Source organism: Mastomys coucha, unplaced genomic scaffold (genome assembly GCF_008632895.1).
Source record: "Mastomys coucha isolate ucsf_1 unplaced genomic scaffold, UCSF_Mcou_1 pScaffold5, whole genome shotgun sequence".
In the NCBI taxonomy this organism is placed as follows: domain Eukaryota; kingdom Metazoa; phylum Chordata; class Mammalia; order Rodentia; family Muridae; genus Mastomys; species Mastomys coucha.
Genome location: NW_022196911.1, coordinates 71,893,504 through 71,913,110, shown reverse-complemented (window position 1 = coordinate 71,913,110; position 19,607 = coordinate 71,893,504). Strand labels below are relative to the sequence as shown.

The following is a 19,607-nucleotide window of genomic DNA, read 5'->3' as shown; positions in this document are numbered from 1 at the left end:
AGTAAGATGGTTTTTGTTGTTGTTGTTGTTGTTGTTTTATTTTGTTTTGTTTTAAAGATTTATTTATTTATTATATGTAAGTACACTGTAGTTGTCTTCAGACACTCCAGAAGAGGGCATCAGATCTCATTATGGATGGTTGTGAGCCACCATGTGGTTGCTGGGATTTGAACTCAGGACCTTCAGAAGAGCAGTTGGTGCTCTTAACCGCTGAGCCATCTCTTCAGCCCCAGTAAGCTGTTTTTTTGTTGAAAAAGATTCCAGAGTTGAAATCCTGACTTAGCCTCAGATAATCCACAGTGGGGCTGCAAAGAATTGAGAGCTAGTTGCAAAGCCTAGCGATTAGGACTTAAAATCATAACCTTAAAAGGCAGAGGACATGTTCAAGTCACTTTCATGCTCATGAAGAAACTTGGCTTGCCTCCTGGGTTAAGGGATGCAGGGGAATTGGTAGGGTAGGGTCATCATCCTTCCCACGGAAGGCCCCTGCCCCAGCGCGCTGACACTGTCCCCGTCCCATACTCTGTAAGGACTGGACTCAGGAGACTCTCCTGTTAAAATGCACTGGTGTTCTTGCCCTTCTGGTGACTTCCAGGATGACATGACTGACTCCCTGAGAGATTACACCAACCTGCCTGAAGCGGCACCTCTGCTCACCATTCTGGACATGTCAGCCCGGGCCAAGTACGTGATGGATGTAGAAGAGATCACCCCAGCCGTTGTGGAGACTTTTGTGAATGACTTCCTAGCAGAAAAGCTCAAGCCAGAGCCCATCTAGTGGGCTCCAGTCTCCTGAGACAGTATTTAAGACACAGTCTTCTCCCTTTCCTCCCCTCTGCCCTTGGACTTTTCCAGCGCGTCCTGAATCACACAACCCAAGTGTCCAACCTCTGTGGTGCCTTGTTTCTACATTAACAACTCAGCTAGCACCCCAGGGTGTGCATCCTCACGGTGGCAGCAGATCCCACCATGTTTGGAGATGGCTTTGGATCCGTGAGGATGGCATGACCAGCTAGCACCGAGACTGCCACCTCTCCTGGCTCTTGATGGAGGACCTTCCAGGGTCTTCTGCAGAGTGAGCAAGCAAGGACAATGGATTGAGGCCCTGACTCTGGGGTCAGTACACACACCCTAAGCCAGAGAGAACTCTCCCGTGACACCCGTACCTGTAGGAGATACAGAAGAAGAGCCATGGCCTCAGGGGACATCAGCTGAGAGCTGTCAGAGAATTTGCTTTGTAAGGACATGATCTTTCTTGGACTGAGGGAAAACCAGCACATCAGTGGGTTCTTGGGCAGGGGACCTCCAAATCTATAAGGAAACTTGTGGGTGTTTGTTTTGGTGGGAAAATGAATAGCCGAGCTAACAGTTCATACAACACTTGCTGTGTGCTTAGTTTCTTCATCTCCCCATCTTTCTCCCTTACTCTTGACCATCCCCATACAAAAGCCTCCCACTGTCTCTGAATTTTAGTAATGAACTCCCCGCCTTGGCCATCTTCCCAAGATGGAACCCTGAGTTCCCAGAGCAGTGTTGCCCAGCCACCTTGGGCTTCTCTGAGGGCTGGTTCTCTGCCAGAGGCTCCTTTCATGTTCCATTTTCTTTTCTAACTGGATCCAAAAAGAGATGAGGATTTTCTTTTCTCTAGGAACCTGCAAAAGGGGCTGTGCTCTAGAGAGCAGTGAGGGTACTGGGCATGCCAACCCTGCCCTCCTCTGCTCTGCCCAGGCAGCTGAACTGACTGCAACCGTGGAAACGCCAGCCATGTTCTTAGGGTCTGGGCTTTGGCCTAGGGATTCCCAGGACTTTAATCTGGCTCAGTCTGGTGTCAGGGACTTCAAAGCACCTGGGCCTCACCCCGGGCTCCATCCAGCACCTCAGCAGCCCAAGCCATGTATTTTGGAAAACCCAGTTGTCCTCCCCCAACAAGCTATTGACACTGTTGTTCCTTGCTGAATCAGATTGCTGGCTTGTAGTTCCCAGGTACAAAATTAGTTGGTAATTACTCTGTTGGATGTTGCCAGCCTGAAGTGTGGTCACCTAGAAAGAAATAAAGCAGATAAAGCAGGCCTCTCTGACCTCACCCTTTGCTTGGGTCTTCCTGTCCTCAGCGATGAGTCCTTTTCCCTTTAATGCTCTATTTGGAATGGGGAGAATGTTCTAGAACCTGCAAGAATCTAACAAACTGAGACTGGGAACAGAGTTTGGTTGTAAGGTACACAAGGCCCTGAGTTGAACACACACACACACACAAAGAGAGAGAGGGACAGAGAGACTGACAGAGAGAGAGAGAGAGAGAGAGAGAGAGAGAGAGAGAGAGGAGAGAGAGGAAAGAGAGGAGAAAGAGAGGAGAAAGAGAGGAGAGAGAGAGGAGAGAGAGAGAGAGAGAGAGGAGGGGGACACATGGCTATCTGTTTCTCTTGGTTTTCAGAAGGCAGGAAGCTCATTGGAGGCTTGGTTCTCAGACTGAAGGCCTTGTTGTGAATTTTGCTGTGTCCTTGTTTACTGAAGCTGAGCACTGATGTCTCCATGGGGAGACACTAGAATCACCATGGAACTCACTTCAAAGAGCGGGGCAAGGAATGGGATGTCCAAGCCTAGCTCTGTCCTAGGGTTAGGGGCTTCTCTCTGAGTGTCTCTGAGAGGGGCACAAGGACCAAGATGAACTCTCTCCCTTGGAAAATGAATAGGTTTCTGCCTGTGCCCTGGGTATGATTGCTTTGAAGGAAAGGATGGTGTCCCTCTTGGCAGCTAGTTAGTTACCTTTGGAGGGTTGCAGGGGGTGGGGGTGGGGAGGGGGAAGAAGCCAATTGGGAGGTGCAGGATTGGATCTATGTTGAATCTCAGTGGCCTGTCCTGGGCTGATTCTCCTATCAGCTGGATGCAACACCAGAACTCCCCTTTTAGAGTGGATGTGTGGGTTATTCAGGACCTGGGAACAGCTTAGTTCTTCTGTACAGCTGCTACAGTTGGAGAACGTGCCCTTAAAGGATCGTTCCTATGAACCAGTGAACAATCCCTAAAGGTTACTGCAGTAGACCAAGTGGGTGGTATGCTAGCTCCCACCAAGCAGCTCCAAGATACCTTCCCATTCTCCTTGCTAATTGGAAACAGGCTAAGGCACCAGCTGTGGCATCCACAGGCTTCCACCAGCAGCACGGGAAATGCCATGCCCTGCAGGTCGATGTGGGAGAAGGTAGCTATAAAAAAACGCCACTGTAGAATTCCCAGGTTTGTGTTCAAAATGACCTCCAGACCCTATTTCCACAATAGAGATGCATTTCTTTAAATTTCTTGAGACCAAGTCTTAACTCTGCAGCCTAGGCTAGCCTAGAAAGCCACTGTGTAGCTGGCCTCAAATTCCTGCTTCAGTACTGGGACTAGAGACATAAGCTACAGTGCCCAGCAAGATAAGATTTTTCACCCAGCCTTCACACAAAAGATCAAAGGATAGTCTGGAATCCTATACTAGGGAGGGAGGAAGGAGGGTCATAAGTTCATAGCCAGCCTGGGCTTCATGGCAACACTGTCTCAAAATATCAAAAGTAATAAATCCATACAAGGAAAAGGACATCTGTTAGGCTAATGATGGAAAAGGGCAGATGGGACCAGCTTCCTATCTAAGAGTCAGGTGGTTTTTGCTCTGTCCTGCCCACCATGTGTTCTTTAAACCAGTGGCCTTCACTTATTCCAGCATACGGAGCCAGCACTGCTTCTTTGGCAAGCTTCAAGTGGTAATTTCCAGCCAGACTTTGTTTTATCCTGTTGCCTAATTAAAGACACTAAAAAGCTGTTCCCCATCCTGCTCCCATGCTCATGGTGGCAAACTGAATCCAGCAAGGAGACAGAGGAATGTGGCTTAGGAACAGGTCTGTGGGACTTGCAATGGTCTTTTTAAAGGGAGCAAAGAGAAAACATGAGCATGTGAGGACATGCATGTCAAAATGCTGCACACAGAGTTGACACACGGGGAGTGGCCTGAGCTAGTATCTGGTGCCACATGCTGAGGTGGTCACATTCAGAGACATTTTTTCTGCCAGCCTGGGCAGACCTGTGCCTGCCTCATAGCACCAATGACGTACAAAAGCCAGGGATTGCAGAGGTTCAAAAGTGCCCTTCTCCACTCCCACCGTCTTGCACAGCCGGTTGCTGACTGGAGAGCCTTGAGCCTACCAAGATCTTACAAAGTTTGTCCCACAATGGTTATACTAAAGGGGTTACCTCATCTACGTCCCTTATTGACAATGCCTCCGAGCAGGCTGCTTAGGGGACTTTTCTAGGGCCACCGTTCACTGTGATTACATTATTCTTTATTTATTTATGTATGTGAATACATCGTCTCTCTCTTCAAACACACCAGAAAAGGACATAGGATCCCATTTACAGATAGTTGTGAGCTACTTACTATGTGGTTTCTGGGAATTGAACTGGAAAAGCAGTTAGTGCCCTCAAACACTGGGCCATCTCTCCAGCCCTTGACTTCATTATTAATGGCAAGGGCCTGTGAGCATTTGTGGTAAACTTTCCAGGAACAAAAGGCTGTATATGGAATTCTATAGTGGTTCTGCTTTGTGGCTGGGAACTCTGCTGCAGGGGAGTCAGAACATAGTGTATGTTTCTCCATGTACCTTATGGTGAAAAGATGAAGTTAAGTGTCTTAGTTTCATTCCTGTTGCTGTGATAAAACACTGTGACCAAACAGCTTCCTGGAGAGTTTATTTTACAATTCACAGTTCCATGGTACAATCCATCAGAGCCAGAAGTCACTCCTATGATGCATGATCCCATGCTGCCGCCCACAGTGGGCAGGTCTTTACATCTTAACTAAGTAATCAAGATAATTCCTCATGGACTGCCCACAGGCCAACTTATCGAGGCAGTCCTTTGTTGAGATTCCTTTCCCAGGTGATCCTAGAGGGCGTGAAGCTGACAATTAAAACTAACCACTGCTACGTGGGTCATGCCTATAATATAGTGTTTAGGGATGCTTCCCAAGCCAGGGAATGTATTAGTCCATGTGTGTAGAACTCCCGAAGAACGGTTGAGGTTTCCTTTCTAAGTTACAACTCTGAAAAGCCATCAAACTGCCCAGAGTAGGCCTCAGTGGCCTCAGGGCTGGACTCTGGATGCTCAGACCTCAAATAACAATCATGAGGACTAGAGCTCAGAATATAGTCTTCCCCAGCTACTCTGGGTCGTGTCTGTGTCAGCATGTGCCTCCTCTTCATCCCCATGAGCAGCAAGGAGGGCAAGTGACCCTGCTGCAGCTCTTGCTTCCTCCTCCCACCTTTTGTTCCCACTCAGTAAGCAGCAGCACTGGTGATGGGGCACCCCGACTCTGAGGTTTTCTGAGTAGAATGACACAGCTGGGAATTGCTACACAGAGAGGAGGAAGCGCAGGGCCAATCCCAGAACACTGGGCCACTGAGCACCGAGTGCGCCCCCTGGGACTCCAGTGAGACTGGACCGGCAGCTGTGGCCCCAGCTGCTCAGATGTGACTCGGCTCTGTCTAGAAACAGTCCATGGGTTAATTTGGTTCCTAGATTATTTTGTTTGTGTATTCACTCCCTCCTGGAGTGAAAGGGAAAAGAAGACTATGTTGTAGTTAAAAGCAACATACTTCTTGAAAGTAAAACAAGATGAGCCCAAGTGGCAAGATTGTCACTGAGCAGCTGGGGAGGCAGCTGGGTGGAGCCCCAGGGCCTAACGCACAACCCATGGTCTGAGAATCCTGGCAAGCTCAGCTGCTGGGACTTCGTGTATCCCTGATGCACTTCAGCATGGGTGGCAGTCATCAGAAGTTGCTGTGAGCCCTTGGAGCAAGATGTCAAGTAGTGTTTTGCTCCACTTGTCTAAGTGACCAGGATTCTCACCAGTTAGCAGCTGGCTGAGGGAAAAAAGGACCAAGCCTGCTGGCCTGCAGTTCTGGGCAAGACTATGTATGTAAGCTCCCTGTAACAGGAACACATGGGACATTGGTGTTCTCCCAGAGGCTGGACATGGAAACTGTGTTAATGTCCATATTCTCTTGAATCTCAGATTCTGATTTCCAGTGAGCTGAAGAATCCAAGTTTGCAGTGCTCTTTGGCAGAGGGAGCTAGGATTCCATTTGAACAACTTAAACCCAGGGCAAGTCCCAACTCTCTAGCTTGTGTGACCATCTCTGAGGTGAGGCCTGCCACCTTGTGGCCAAAGCTACTGCTACAGCTGGGCTCCCTGCAAAGCTAAGCAGGAGCCTTGGCCAAATTCTCACAGAGCTTCCCTTCCGGCCTTTCCCCTAACAGGGACTACTCCGTTTTATTTGTTTCCTGGGGAAATGGTGATCGAACATTCATTGTTCTCAAAGGTGAAAATTCATGATAGTGATTTTCCATTTTCGCTTAGCAAAAATAAAGCCACAAGTGCTCTCCTGTAGTCAGTCACTTGAAAGGACAACTTGTGTACCCCTAGCCCCGAGGCAAAGTTATAACACTGGCCAGAAAGCATTTGGTAAGTACACTTCTTATCCCTCTTGCACCTAGGATCGCAGAAGGGCCTCAGGTGGCACCAAGCCAGAACAGCACAGCAACTCTTCTTGAGGATGTAGGACATTGTATCATCGATTTTCATTTTGTAACACAATGCAGGAGACAAAGTAAAGGAGAGTGGCTTTATGCTGGTGAGATGTGCTTGCTTCCTTGTGGTGCCTTCTGTCTCTTTAGCACTCTCTGAGGTGTTGAAGGGGAGACTAAATGCCAGCAGGCTCAGCTGTGGTGTGAATTCTTCCCTGCTGCCTTTTAGACCCAGCCTGCTGTGACAGTCATTACAGTCATTACAGTAGCCTTCAGCTCACATTGTGTTCCAGCCTTTATGGGCCACAGTAAAGAAAAAGTTCTGGGCTCAGCATATGCCTTTAATCCCAGTAGAAGCAGGTAGGGCTGTATGAGTTCTAAGCTAGCCTGAACTACATAGAGAAAGAAACCCCATCTCTGTCTGTCTCAGATTCTCTCACACACATACACCCCCAGCCCCCAAAGAAAAGGCTTTAGGCTTTTCTGGTTTTAAAAAGCTGACTAGAGACTGAGGATCTCAAAAATCCGTGGATTACCCACATCAAACATTTGTGCAGTACCGTGGGCGGGCAGGCAGGCAGTGTTCATCCTGGGAGGACACAGCCAACAAAACTGAACACTACCAGTACTCTCTCCTAAAGGACCCCAAAGCCCTGCCATCTGCCACCTGGTCCATGGACAGCCTGCCCAGTTGGTTCTCCCAAGAGTTTTACTAGAGCTGAAGGAACAGAAAGGGAAGGGGGTTGGCTCTGGTTTCCGTTGCACAAGCAACAACTTGTTCAGCCTTCCTAGAATAAGCAGCTAAAGGAATCCTAAAGGAACCCAGTCATTGGAGCCGCTGCACTTGAGGATGTAGTACAACTACTTTTCTTGGAACCTCAACTCTAAACCAATTGTTTGTGGTTGCAGAAGTAGTGTTTAGAATGGATTCCAAATTCCAGCACCCCCACTCCTTCCCACAGTCACTCAGCAGGTGCAACTACCTGCTTTGGTCTTCTCCGACCTCACTGTGTCTGGGGTGGTGGTGGTGGTGGGGTGGGTGGTTAAGTATCCAGCTTGTCCCTGGGGATCTGAGAGCTCAGTGCTGAGGCAGTAAGATTAGAGCCTCCATACTCAAATATTGCAAGGTCTTCTGCTCACAACACCCAGTGATGCTTCCTGGTTTAAAAATGAAATGTTCATTTTTTATTTTTAATTACATGCATATGAATGCATCTGTGTTTGTGCACATCTGAGTATACATATCTGAGGAGGCCAGAAGAAGGAGCAGATGATTACAGAAGTTAAAGGTGGTTGTGATCCACCCAATATGAGTGCTGGAAATTCAACTGGGATCCTCTGAAATATCAGTTAGATGCCCTTAACTGCTGAGCCATTTCTGCAGCCCCTTACATCATCATTACTGTGGATGTGGAGGTCAGAGAAAGACTGTGGAGTTAGTTTTCTCCTTCCACCTTTATATGGATTTCAGGGATAGAACTCAGGTTACCAGGCTTGGACAGCAAGTGCCTTTACTCCTTGGGCCATCTTGCTGTTCCCCTAAATCACAGCACTTAATCAAGTGTCACAAAAACCACAACTAGCAGCAAGGAGCTGGTAAGCAAGCTGGCACTTCCAGCAGCAGGTTGTTACAAAGAAGACTCAGGGTCTCACCTTTTTTCATACAGAATCCTCAAAAAGATGCTTGTAAAGCCAGGCATGGTGGTATATACCTTTGGTTCTAGCACTCTGGAAGCAGAGGCAGGTGCATCTCTATGCTCAAGGCCACCTTGGTCTATACAGTGAGTTCCAGACTGTCCAAGGCTATAGAGTGAGACCCAGTCTCACAACAAACAAATAGCTTTGCAGAGGAGCTGTGCTAAGAAGACATGGTACCACCTGATGAATTACTTGTGTTGGTTCACCACAAAGGTGGAAAATACACATCAGCTGCCTGTGGAACTGAAGGCCTGGACACACCAGCTCAGAAATGGCTACAGAGAAGATCAAAGAACAGCTGGCTGCTGGTGGCCATGCCCTGTAGCCCTCAGCTTCTCAGGAAACACTAAGACACTGGGAATGCAATCCGTTGGCAGAGTGCTTATCTAGTACACACTAGAAAAAAGTTACAATCTCAAAACTAGTGAAGATAGGAGATCGTCGGGAGAATTTTGATGGGGCTGGAGAGTTGGCTCAGTGGTTAAGAGCACCTGCTGCTCTTCCAGAGAACACAGTTTCAGTACCTAACACTCACAAGGTGGCTCATGACCATCCATAAGTCCAGTTCCAGGGGATATGACACCTCTACTGACCTCTGCCAGGTACCAGGCATACTTGTGGTATAGTGTACATACATTCAGACAAACACTCATATAAGTAAAACAAAAAAGAATTTTGACCTTTGTTGTTTAATAAGGAACAGCAGAAACTAATAGAAACTCGCAATGGTAGCAATGCCTACCTCCTGGCTCCTATGTTATCACCTTAGCCAGCCTACTAGCATTGGTCCAGAAGAGCAGGGGCTGGAGGCACTTCCCCCCCCACTGGGGATTTCCTGTCCTCCTTCAGTGGTAACTCCTGTCCCTGCTCAAGTCTTCCATCTTTATCCTCAGCTGCCTTTTCCCTTCAAAGAGCAGGATGCTCGCAGCCATGGCTGAATTCAGACTGTCCACACCAGGTACAACTGGGATCAGCAGTCTCTTGCCACCAGTACTCTCGGCCAATTGCAGGGATTCCAGGCTCACTCCATGTGTTTCCCCACTTATCACCACAGCTGCCGGTGCTTCTGTCCAGTCCAAATCATAATTCTGGACCTCAAGTTTGGGAAGCCAGTCTTTTCTGGTTTCAGTGTCTAGGTCATCTTCATACTTGTGAAACTTTAAGAATCGGCGATCACATGCCGAGTCACGGTCATTAGTTTTATGAGACATCTGAACCTGGGCATTGAGACCACAGTTGTCTGCCACATAGACTCGGGTGTCAGGAGGCAAGTAATTGGGCACTGTTTCCCATTCCACATTGTTCACAATGGGCACCTGGAAATGTGCTCCCATGCCTGCCCGGAGCACTTTAGGCTCCCAGGCATCCACACAGCCTAAAAAACAAAAGATACAGTTGAGACTTTACAAACATTCCTAGACTACAAAGGGAACACTGAAGTAAGTCCCTTTAATTCTAACCAAGAGATAAACCAACAGTTTTTCCATTAGTCTTCTCCATTGCTGGCACCAACAGCCTCCCATCGATGACACTGACCAGCAAAAGGTCTGGAAGACCAATTGCTGCTAGTGCTGAAATAGATGTTGTTCTTCGCATCTATACATGGGTGCCAGGCATTGCAAAGGATGGAATGGAGATTAAAATGCCACTATGGACCTGCAGGAATGCAGGGTATCAACTGTGGAACTGGAGACCATTGAACAGATGGCCACAGTATCAACAGTAACTGATGTAAAAGAAGTATGAACAGGAAAACACTAAACATCTAAGAGACTGTGACATTGAGCTGGCTCCTAAGAGACAAGAGGATCTTGCTGGAGAGAGGTCCAGGCAGAGAACGAAGGCAGAGTGAGCAAGCATGCCTGCTGTTAGACAGGTAGGGTGGGATAGGAGATCAGAGGTAGGCAATGGCTAACATAACAAAGTTAGTAGCCCTGTCACTGCCAAGGCCCTCCCCCTCCTTCATGCTGCAGTGAAAAGGCTAGAGGAGCCTTCTCTGACATACTCACACCTAGACCTAAGGGCTCCAGCAGATACTGACCTGCCATATAACTACTCCCTCCGCAGTCAAGTAGGAGGAAGGCATTTCACAGGGCTGCCTTATGACAAGTCATTTTAAAAGTTAACTCATCTGGCAGTGGTGGCGCATGCCTTTAGTCCCAGCACTTGGGAGGCAGAGGCAGGCCGATTTCTGAGTTCAAGGCCAGCCTGGTCTACAGAGTGAGTTCCAGGACAGCCAGGGGTACACAGAGAAACCCTGTCTTGAAAAACAACAAAACAAAAACAAACAAACAAACAAAAAAGTTAACTCGGCAAGCTTAGGATAGTATCTGTCAGACCAACAGAGAATGTACTCATGCCCAGACATCCCCACCTATGGGCTTTCCTAAGCATTGCAGGGAACCAGAGATGGGAGCTGGGCTATAGGTCAAGATGAAGGAAAGGACTAGATGGGCCTAGATGTGTGACAGCAGCTGTCTAGTCTACTCCTTCATCTAGAGAGGAGTAAGGATTAGATGAGAGCTCCTTCTGCCACATACCTGTGAACTGGGAGTCACACCAACTGTCCTCTTTCCCGGCCTCCTTTACCTCAGCCATGGGAACAAGTGAGAACTGCACCAGCTCAGTGATGTGAACACATTTCCAAAACTGCACTGCTATCAAACCCTCAACAATGGAATGGGTAGGGTACTGAAAATGGGACCCCAGAAACTAGGTCTCCCACTGTCAGGCCTGTGCTTGGACAGTGTCAGGAGAGAGCTGAATGGAGCAATTTAGGCAAGTCTCAGCAACTGCTCCACTATTAAGTTTATATTTAATAGTAGCTTGCGTGTCTCTGATGAGTGACATGCTCCCTCCCTTCCGCTCCCAGGGTGTAAAAAGCATTCTAGACATGTCTCAACTGCTAGCCAGGTACATTAAGAACCAAGCCTATTAATCCCCTTCTGTGAGAAAAAACTCAAATGTAGCAAGGCTAATTTGTGTATCGCTGTGTAACTACATTTCCCCAAGGCTAAGAAAAATGTACCAGGACACATAATCACTCTGGTGACAGCTTTCCTTCCATGGGATTCAGAACTCAAGGGTTAGAAAGGACTCATATACTCAACACTTTGAGAACTCAAGATAGACAAGGATCTTAAACCAAGTCTTAACTTTGGCATGTAAATAATTAATGTATATTCATAAAATCTCATAAAATGGGAACCTATTTTTTCCCTCCATTGACTTAAAAATTCCAAAACAGCACAGCAGGTCTCAAAATAATTTTAAAACACAAGCAACATTTACTGAACGCTTCCTTGTGTCATTTCAAGTAATCTTAAAAAAAAAAAAGACCAACCATGAGGAAGATTCTTCTTATTCCCATTTTATAGACGAGAGATTTGACATTCAACATATTGTTTATGGGCATGCAGTTAACCCAGGGCAACTCAGAGTCAGACCCATGCGTATCTGACCAGAACCCTAACTCACTTGAAAACAGCCAACAAAGCCACTGGGTAGGAAGTGCTTTTCCAAGGCTGGAGAGATGCTCAGCATTTAAGACTGTACACTGCTCTCACAGAGGACCTTACAGACTTCCCGTGACTGAAGTTCCCTGGCATCTTGAACCTGACCTCTGCAGACACTTGCACTTATATGTGCACATGTAGACATACACATGTATACATAATTAAAAATAGAATTAACCTATTTTATTTAATTTTATTTTTTTAAAAAGATATTCTTTACCTTTGGTGAGTAAGACTTTACTGCAGCCTGCTCCAGCTGCAGATCTCAGGATTGTCCCCAGGTTCCCAGGGTCACGGAGATTGTCACAAATCAACACAAGGGGCAGTGAATGGTGAAGCTGAGTTTCTGGATATGTCATCTTAACAGAGTCAGGTTTGGCAAAAATCCCTAAGGAAACAACACAGGAGATTCGCTAGTTTGGAGTGGGTATAGGAATGGTCTGACTTTTTTGTTTATCATTCTTTATGTATTCACAACTACCTAATGAAAACAGAAATATATTATGACTACAAATTTTCAAACAAGAATTCTACCACTGCTAACCCCATCCTAACCCATCTGCTGCCAACCCTTCTCCTTTCTGAACTCTATGCACCCAACTATATCTGCACACTTACCTGTGCTTTTTCAACACTGACAAACCACTGTGGGTGTGGTGGCAAATGGCTAGAAGCAGGAGAACTGAGAGTTTAAGGCCATCCTGATCTGTAGGTACATACTAACGCGCAAAACAAGGGTTTGGGATGTTCTCTATGGTACAGCACTTGCCTAGCATGCAGATGGCTTTGGGGTTGATCTCTAACACTTCTAGAAGCAACAAAAACAGGACCTGAAAGCAAATGTTAAAAATGACATATAGGAGCTGGAGAGCTGACTCAGCAGTTAAGAATACCTGCAGCTCTTGAGGACCTGAGTTCAATTCCCAGCACCCACACTGTGGCTCACAAGTCCAATCTCAGGAGATCTGATACCCTCTTTTGACCTCAGTAGGCACCAGCCACACACATGGTGCACATACACATATGCAGGTAGAGCACTCACATATTTAACATTTTAGATTTAAAAACTAGCATCTATATAACCTATATCTGTAAGAGAATTTTTAAAAAGCTCATTTTGTCATTTCACTCAATGTATCTTTGAAATTTTTATCATGTCTGTATATTTGCAGCTACTCTATTTTTCTAAGCCTTATAATATGATATGCCAGAGTTTAGCTCTTTCCAGTTTGTTTGTTTGGTTGGTTGGTTGTTATTTTGGGGTTTTTCCAGACAGAGTTTTTCTGTATGTAGGCTTGGCTATTCTGAAACTTGTCTATAAACCAGACTAGCCTCCAACCCACAGAGATACACTTGCCTCTGCCTCCTGAGTGCTAGTATTAAAGGCATGCACCATCCCTGCCTGGCCCCTTCCAGTTTTTAGTTCAGAAACAATGGTAACTCAATCTCTGGGCACAACAACTAGAATCCTAATCTTGTAAGCCTTATTAAATCTAACTCCTCTGATGGGAATCCTGGCGGGTCCACCATGAAACTGGGAGACACTAGCAACCACATCTTGCCCTTTCACTATCCCTGATCAAAAGCCTCTAAGTCTCTCCTGCTTCCTCTCTTCCGTCCCCTCTGTCCCCTCCATCCCCTCTTCCAGCTTTTTAGTTGATAAAGATTTAACAGTTTCCCCATTACAAACAAACAAAACCCATAACAAAACAATGCTACAATAAATGTCCACAGGAGACTCTGGAGATGTCTGACAACTTCTCTGGGTCAAATTCCTGCAAGTGAAACGGATAGAGTGCATATACTCTTAATGTGAACAAATGACACGGAACTGCTCTCCTCAGAGGCTATGGCTCTCTAGCCATGTCTAGAGTGACAAATATCTGCCTCCTAGCTCAAAGCCTGCTTAACAGAGGACATATTTACTCGTAATTTTTACCACTCTGATAGGAACCAGCATGGCATTATTTCACCTTGCATTTTCCCCAGTACTAGAGACGGACACCTTCTGCACTCACCCGACGACTTGCGACCCCTTCACATTCCTGTCTTTGCTTATGCTTTCCTTTCCCAAACTGTCTTGATGCTATAGCCTTTCTCCATTTTCCTGTTGGGTTTTTGTTTTACTTAGTGTGTAGGCTTAACCTAAATATTTAAACAATAGCCACATTGCTCTCCTTCATTGCTTGTCTTAAAATTTAAAAAATATCCACAGAAAACAAATTCATAAAATTCTTAACAGCCTTGCCCAGAAGTACTACATTAAAGACATTGTCTGCAAGGGCTCATACTGAAGGAGTTGTTGAGGTAGTGAGGACAGAGCCATTTGTGAGGTCTCTTGCTAAGGGTCAGAATCTTAGCAAGTTGAGCACAGTAACACTTACCCAGTGACCCTTCTATCCTCAATCTAAAACAACACACACAAATCGGCTGGGGTGCTCGGAGAAAGTGAAAATGCTAAGTGGCTTCCTTAATGAAAAATCCTCTCATTTAATAATCTCTGCAATGTACCCTAATGCACAGTTTTCAGGGCAGTATCTAGAGGGAATGACAGCAACTAAAAAGGCAGCTGAAGATGAACTTGTAATTCTATGAGATGGCTCAGCAGGTAAAAGGTACTTACTGCCAGGCCTGACGACCTGAGATGGATGTCCATGACTCAATAGCTGATTGAAAACTGATTCTCACAAATTGTCTTCTGACCCATGCATGTATACACACAAAATGTTTTGTTTTGAGATAGAGTTTCACTATTTGCTCTGGCTGTCCTGGAACTCACTATGTAGACCAGGCTGGCCTCAAACTCACAGAGATCTGCCTCCCTCTGCCTCCTAAATTCTGTAATTTTAAAGGCTTACATTACTCTTGGCTCATAAAATGTGTTTAACATTCCATAAAACAAACAACAACAACAAAAACCTGGGCTTTTTTTTTTTTTTAATGCTTCCTTCTCAGCAGTAAGGAGGTGCAAGCAGGAATGTCAGTGGTTCAAAGCTATCCTCAGCTACATACAGAGTTTTAAGCCTGCCTTAACTACAATTGTCAAAAACAAGCAAAAGCCCCACAATTAAATATGAATGAGAAATTGGTTCAGTTGCCAGTAAAAATACCACTAAAACATATAGGCTTGAGAAGTCCTATTTCTTTTTAGACATTAGTCAATAAAAACTTAAACCTGATTTAAATAAAATTCGTTACCTTAAGTATGAACAAGAAAGTCTAGGATACTACACTTGTATAAAATAGAAATTCCAGATATTGATACACTGTATATCACTAACCCATTATTCCTTGTGGCGTTACTAGGTCCGACCAATCCTTGATATCCTCAAATTTCACCTTAATGAGGCTGACTCCTTTCAGCTTATCCACCGGCAATTCCTTGACGTATTCCAGGCGGCTAAAAAAGAACATTTTTGGCACAGCTCCAGCCTTGAGAGCATCTGCAATCAGTCTGCGACCTTCCAGTAGGATCTTCCCTTGCTTTTCCCGAAAAGGCCTGGACTTAACTATTGTCATCACACTGCTGTGGGTGCAAACAGAGAGGGGATGATTGTCAGCGCTCTTGTCCTGTAGGGATACATGTAGTTCTAACAGACACGCAGAGCTTGGCGGAGGCACAAGCCTCAAAGAAAACATTTATTTTGCATTGTAGAAACAGTAAGAGCCAGAAGCTCCACAGGGAAGCAAGAAAAGTAACGGAAACAGATGACAAGCCTCAAAAACATATCACCTTAGCCTCCTGTCCCCGGGAAAGGCCTTATCGTAGCGAAGCCCTGACTCTTCCCAGGTGTGAGGGGTCTGGTATGGGGCTGTCTCAAGAGGCTGTTTCTGTCGCTGCTCCTGGGAACTGGCCTTAGGGACAGCCTTGCGGGGCTGCTTGTTAGGAGCGCGCTTCCGTTCCTCCACCTGTCCCGAGGGAGACAACACTCTCACCGGGCTACGCCGCAGCGCCCGGACCCAGCGCCGAGCGTCGAGGTCCCGAGTCTGGACCACCCGCAGCAATGGTCCCAGGGAGCACCACATGCCTTTCGCCAGCGCCGCCATCTTTCCTCTGGCGCGCGTTACGTCACCCGAGTGCGCGGTCGAGGGACAGTGACGTCACCAGACGGTCTTCCTGGTTCTGTGAGTGGGCGGGGCGTCCCTATGACTGGGACTAGGTTTTCGTGTTGGAGAGTCATGGCCACTCGTCGAGCTCTGCACTTCGTTTTCAAAGTGGGGAATCGCTTCCAGACGGTGCATTTCTTTCGAGATGTCCTGGGGATGCAGGTGCAGACCGGGACCGAGCGGGGCTGGCGCGAGACCCCCGATGCGCGGCCGGGCCGCACCTGGGGAGGGAGGACGCCATGGGCGCACGGCCACCTCAGCCGCCAGGCCCTAGACACCGCGTCGCTACGCCGGCGTTTTCAGCTTTTGCGAGCCCCCCTCTTTCGGGTTGGGAAGCCTTTGAAAAGGGCCTGACCTACCAGCTGTGTTGTCTACGCACGTTCACCTACAGCCCTTCTTAAATACTTGTTACACTCCTGGCTTGGGGAGCCTGCAGTCTATCGTGAAGGAGCGTTGATAGGCAAAAAGTTATAAAAAGCCCCTTCCAGGTCACGACAGAGGTCTCCTAGTTTGAAACGTTTGGGTGTGATCAGCAAGTTTCGGCTTCCATCAGGGCTGCGGATTTGAAGTTTAGGCTCTGGGAGGGGAAATCCATGGCTTGACGCATGCTGAACTATCGATTTACATGAACACGCCCTGTCAGGGCAAGTTTGAACGGTCTCCTTTGTAAGTACTCATAATCTGTGGCTCTCGTCTAAACAGCCCAGATTTAAGTATGAGGTCAGATTCAAGTCGCCTTCCTAGTACCTGGAAACAGTCTGAGAAGCTGTGATTCTAAGTGGGTCACTCAGCCGAAAGTGTATTAAAGAGGTTTGTTGAGCTCTTGGTAAGCCAAGGAGGTAGGGAACACACCAGTGCAGATTTTTTTTTTTTTTTTTAACAGACTTGTAGCGGTCCAAATCTAGCTTAGTGTAGAGATGGTACAGAAGGTAAGGAGTGTAAAGGGAGTTGCACAAATCGGTCAACACAGATCAGTCATAAAAATATCTGCTGTGTAGGGTCTGGAGAGATGCCTCAACCTTTAAGAATGATTGCTTCTTCTTCCAGAGGGTGTGAGATGGGTTCCTGGTGTTGGGTGGCTCACAACCATCTGTAAATCCAACTCCAGGGGAATCTGTCCTATGGGAGGCAGGCGGACAGGCAGGCAGACAGACACACACATCTGTTGTTTGAAGGTACCATGTTAAGACTAGGTAACAGGCACAAATGACCTTGGTATTTGTTCCCATTTAGAGCACATGACGTAGGAAATTAGATTTACACCTTCCAGTCAGAGTTTAGTGATACTAGATGTCATTATCCTATTTCTTCGTTGATCAAAAAAGGTTGTGGTGGTCACTGACTCACAGGGAGTTCTTGTTTTGTAAAGTAGTAGCTACTTTTACATTAAAAATACAAAAGGAGAGATTTACCAACTTAGGTTCTCAGGAAATAATTCGTGAGAACCTTGCATAAATTGACCCTAAAGGAGCATTTCCACGTACCAGGATTAGAGGGGAAGGTTATTCAAGAAGGCCTGAATGGGTGATTTTGGTTTTTCGAGACAGGGTTTCTCTGTGTAGACCAGGCTGGCCTTGAACTCAGAAATTCCCCTGCCTCTGCTTCTCAAGTGCTGCGATTAAAGGTGTGTGCCGCCAGTGCCCGGCTTTGTTTTATTTTTTAAGGTGGGGGGCAGGGCCAGTAAGTAGCTTAGGTTGGCCCTGCCCTTTATATGCTTCTACCTCAGTGCCTCCAGAGTGCCAGCATGCCCAACTAATAAAGATGATTTTTGCAATCTTTGAGGGAAGTATTGAAGCTTCAATGGAACAGTAGGGAGGAACACTGAAAACAGCTGAGTGTGGTGGCCCATTCCTGCAAGCCCAGCAGTTAGGAGGCTCAAGGCCAGCCTACACTACAGCAAGCCAGACTGCTACATAATGAGACACTGTCAGGAAAAAAGGAGGTGGGGAACAGAGAGTAAGACAGTGAGAGCCTTTTCTGTCTTAGGTGTCTAAACAGGTTATCCATTTTCTTTCTTTTTTTTTTTTAAGATTTATTTTTTTTTTATTTATATTAGTATACTGTAGCTGTCTTTAGACACACCTGAAGAGGGCATCAGATCCCATTACAGATGGTTGTGAGCCACCATGTGGTTGCTGGGGAATTGAACTCAGGACCTCTGGAAGAGCAGTCAGTGCTCTTAACTACTGAGCCATCTCTCCAGCCTTAGGTTATCCATTTTCACCAACAGAGTTGTCACACTCAATCTGAAACTAAGATCCTGAAACAGCTGGCTTGGTACACGCTGCTGTCAGACTTCTCTAGTGCTAAACACACTTCTCTCCCACAGGCGGCTTCCTACCCTAAAGAGATTTCATACCTATTTGGGAGTACAACTCTTTTTTGGGAGAGTGGGGTCAGGACAGGGTCTCACTGTTTATCTCAACTGTCCTGGAATTCACTTTGTAGACCAAGCTGACCTTGAACCCACAGAAATCCATCTTCCTCTGTCTCCTAAGTACTGGTATTAAAGGTGTGCGCTACCGGGCCCATCTTAAGATGTCACACCTAGCCTAGAAGGTCTGCTTGTTTCTCTTAGTAAAGCTGACAAATGGTAATGCTTATGTGCTTTTAGTTTGTATAAATGCGCTATGTACAATACTAGTACACCTGAAGTGCTAGCATGTGGATGGCTGAGCTAGGAAGATCATCGTTTGAGACTAACTGGCCTACACAGTGGGACTCAGTCTAAAGTCTAAAGTCAAGGGCCAAGAGCATTTGCTCAGCAATAGAACTCTTGTCTAACACAAGCCCTTGCATCCCCCAGTACTCCAAAAAGTAGAACTTTATAATTTGTTCTATTCTCTCTACTAGGTTCTGCGTCATGAGGAGTTTGAAGAAGGCTGCAAAGCTGCGTGTAATGGGTATGACGCCTTGTCTCTTAAAAGCTTAGGTACTGAGTAGCTTCGAGCAGAACACACTCTCTCAAAGTTGAGTGTAAGACATGGGATAAACTACATTAAAGAATAAATAAAAATAGCAGAAAGCAGGCACGAAATACGAGAAACTATGTGAATAGCAATGGGAGACACCCTTTGTTTCTCCACACTCTCATGCAGCACCTCAGACACAGCAAGCAGTTGTCCAGGACTCCAGATTTTAGCCAGGTATTTGAGTTAGCTCAGCTCCTTGTCTGTCTGGAGATATGTGAGACCAACTACAAATCCTAGTAGCCCCTCCTCCTGACCTCAGGGAAACACCACTTACATTTACTGCCTTATAAAAGAATTCAAATCAGGAAGAGCCAGATAGAAGAGCAGTATGCAGAAAGGTATGGAAGAGAGGACGGATGGCATTTCCAATTGCTTCCGTGATCCCAGCACCTACATGGCTGCAACAACCTACAAACTTGTCAGACCTTGTTGAATAGTTTTTACACAGATTTATAGAGTTTACTCTCCCTTCTGTCTCCCCTTCTCAAAGGTAAGTGTGGCTCAACATTCTGATCTTTTGGTCTTTTTGGCAACCAAGCAAATCCTCAAGCATCTATCCTCACCTTCAGTCAGCTTGTTATCGCAACCCAGGTATTCTAAAAGAGATTCAGGGGGCTGGAGAGATGGCTCAGCGGTTAAGAGCCCTGACTGTTCTTCTGAAGGTCCTGAGTTCAAATCCCAGCAACCACATGGTGGCTCACAACCATCTATAATGAGACCTGATGCCCTCTTCTGGGGTGTCTGAAGACAGCTACAGTGTACT

General features: G+C 46.4%; 3 protein-coding genes across 6 annotated transcripts in view; 2 read left to right on the top strand and 1 right to left on the bottom strand.

Annotated features, from left to right (window-relative positions):
* Nxn (nucleoredoxin) overlaps positions 1-2,078 on the top strand; it is a 144,708-nt gene extending 142,630 nt beyond the window's left edge. Inside the window, exon 8 of the mRNA XM_031354149.1 lies at positions 596-2,078. Within this exon, the coding sequence (XP_031210009.1) occupies positions 596-778 (183 nt within the window). The 3' untranslated portion in view covers positions 779-2,078. The remainder of the gene's footprint in view (positions 1-595) is intronic.
* A 6,845-nt stretch (positions 2,079-8,923) lies between these two features.
* Mrm3 (mitochondrial rRNA methyltransferase 3) overlaps positions 8,924-19,607 on the bottom strand; it is a 23,180-nt gene continuing 12,496 nt past the window's right edge. For 2 of the 4 annotated variants that reach the window (XM_031354153.1, XM_031354152.1), the window contains exons 3-5: positions 15,047-15,291; positions 11,986-12,153; positions 8,924-9,625 (exon numbers count right to left, since the gene is read on the bottom strand). In XM_031354153.1, coding sequence (XP_031210013.1) covers positions 9,096-9,625; positions 11,986-12,153; positions 15,047-15,291 — 943 coding nt within the window. In that variant the 3' untranslated portion in view covers positions 8,924-9,095. Of the gene's footprint in view, positions 9,626-11,985; positions 12,154-15,046; positions 15,292-15,498; positions 15,844-19,607 lie in introns of those variants that run through there. The other 2 variants (XM_031354150.1, XM_031354154.1) reach the window with 2 other exon arrangements.
* The window catches only part of Glod4 (glyoxalase domain containing 4), a 15,637-nt gene continuing 11,899 nt past the window's right edge, over positions 15,870-19,607 (top strand). The window contains exons 1-2 of the mRNA XM_031354155.1: positions 15,870-16,034; positions 18,726-18,775. Coding sequence (XP_031210015.1) covers positions 15,912-16,034; positions 18,726-18,775 — 173 coding nt within the window. The 5' untranslated portion in view covers positions 15,870-15,911. The remainder of the gene's footprint in view (positions 16,035-18,725; positions 18,776-19,607) is intronic.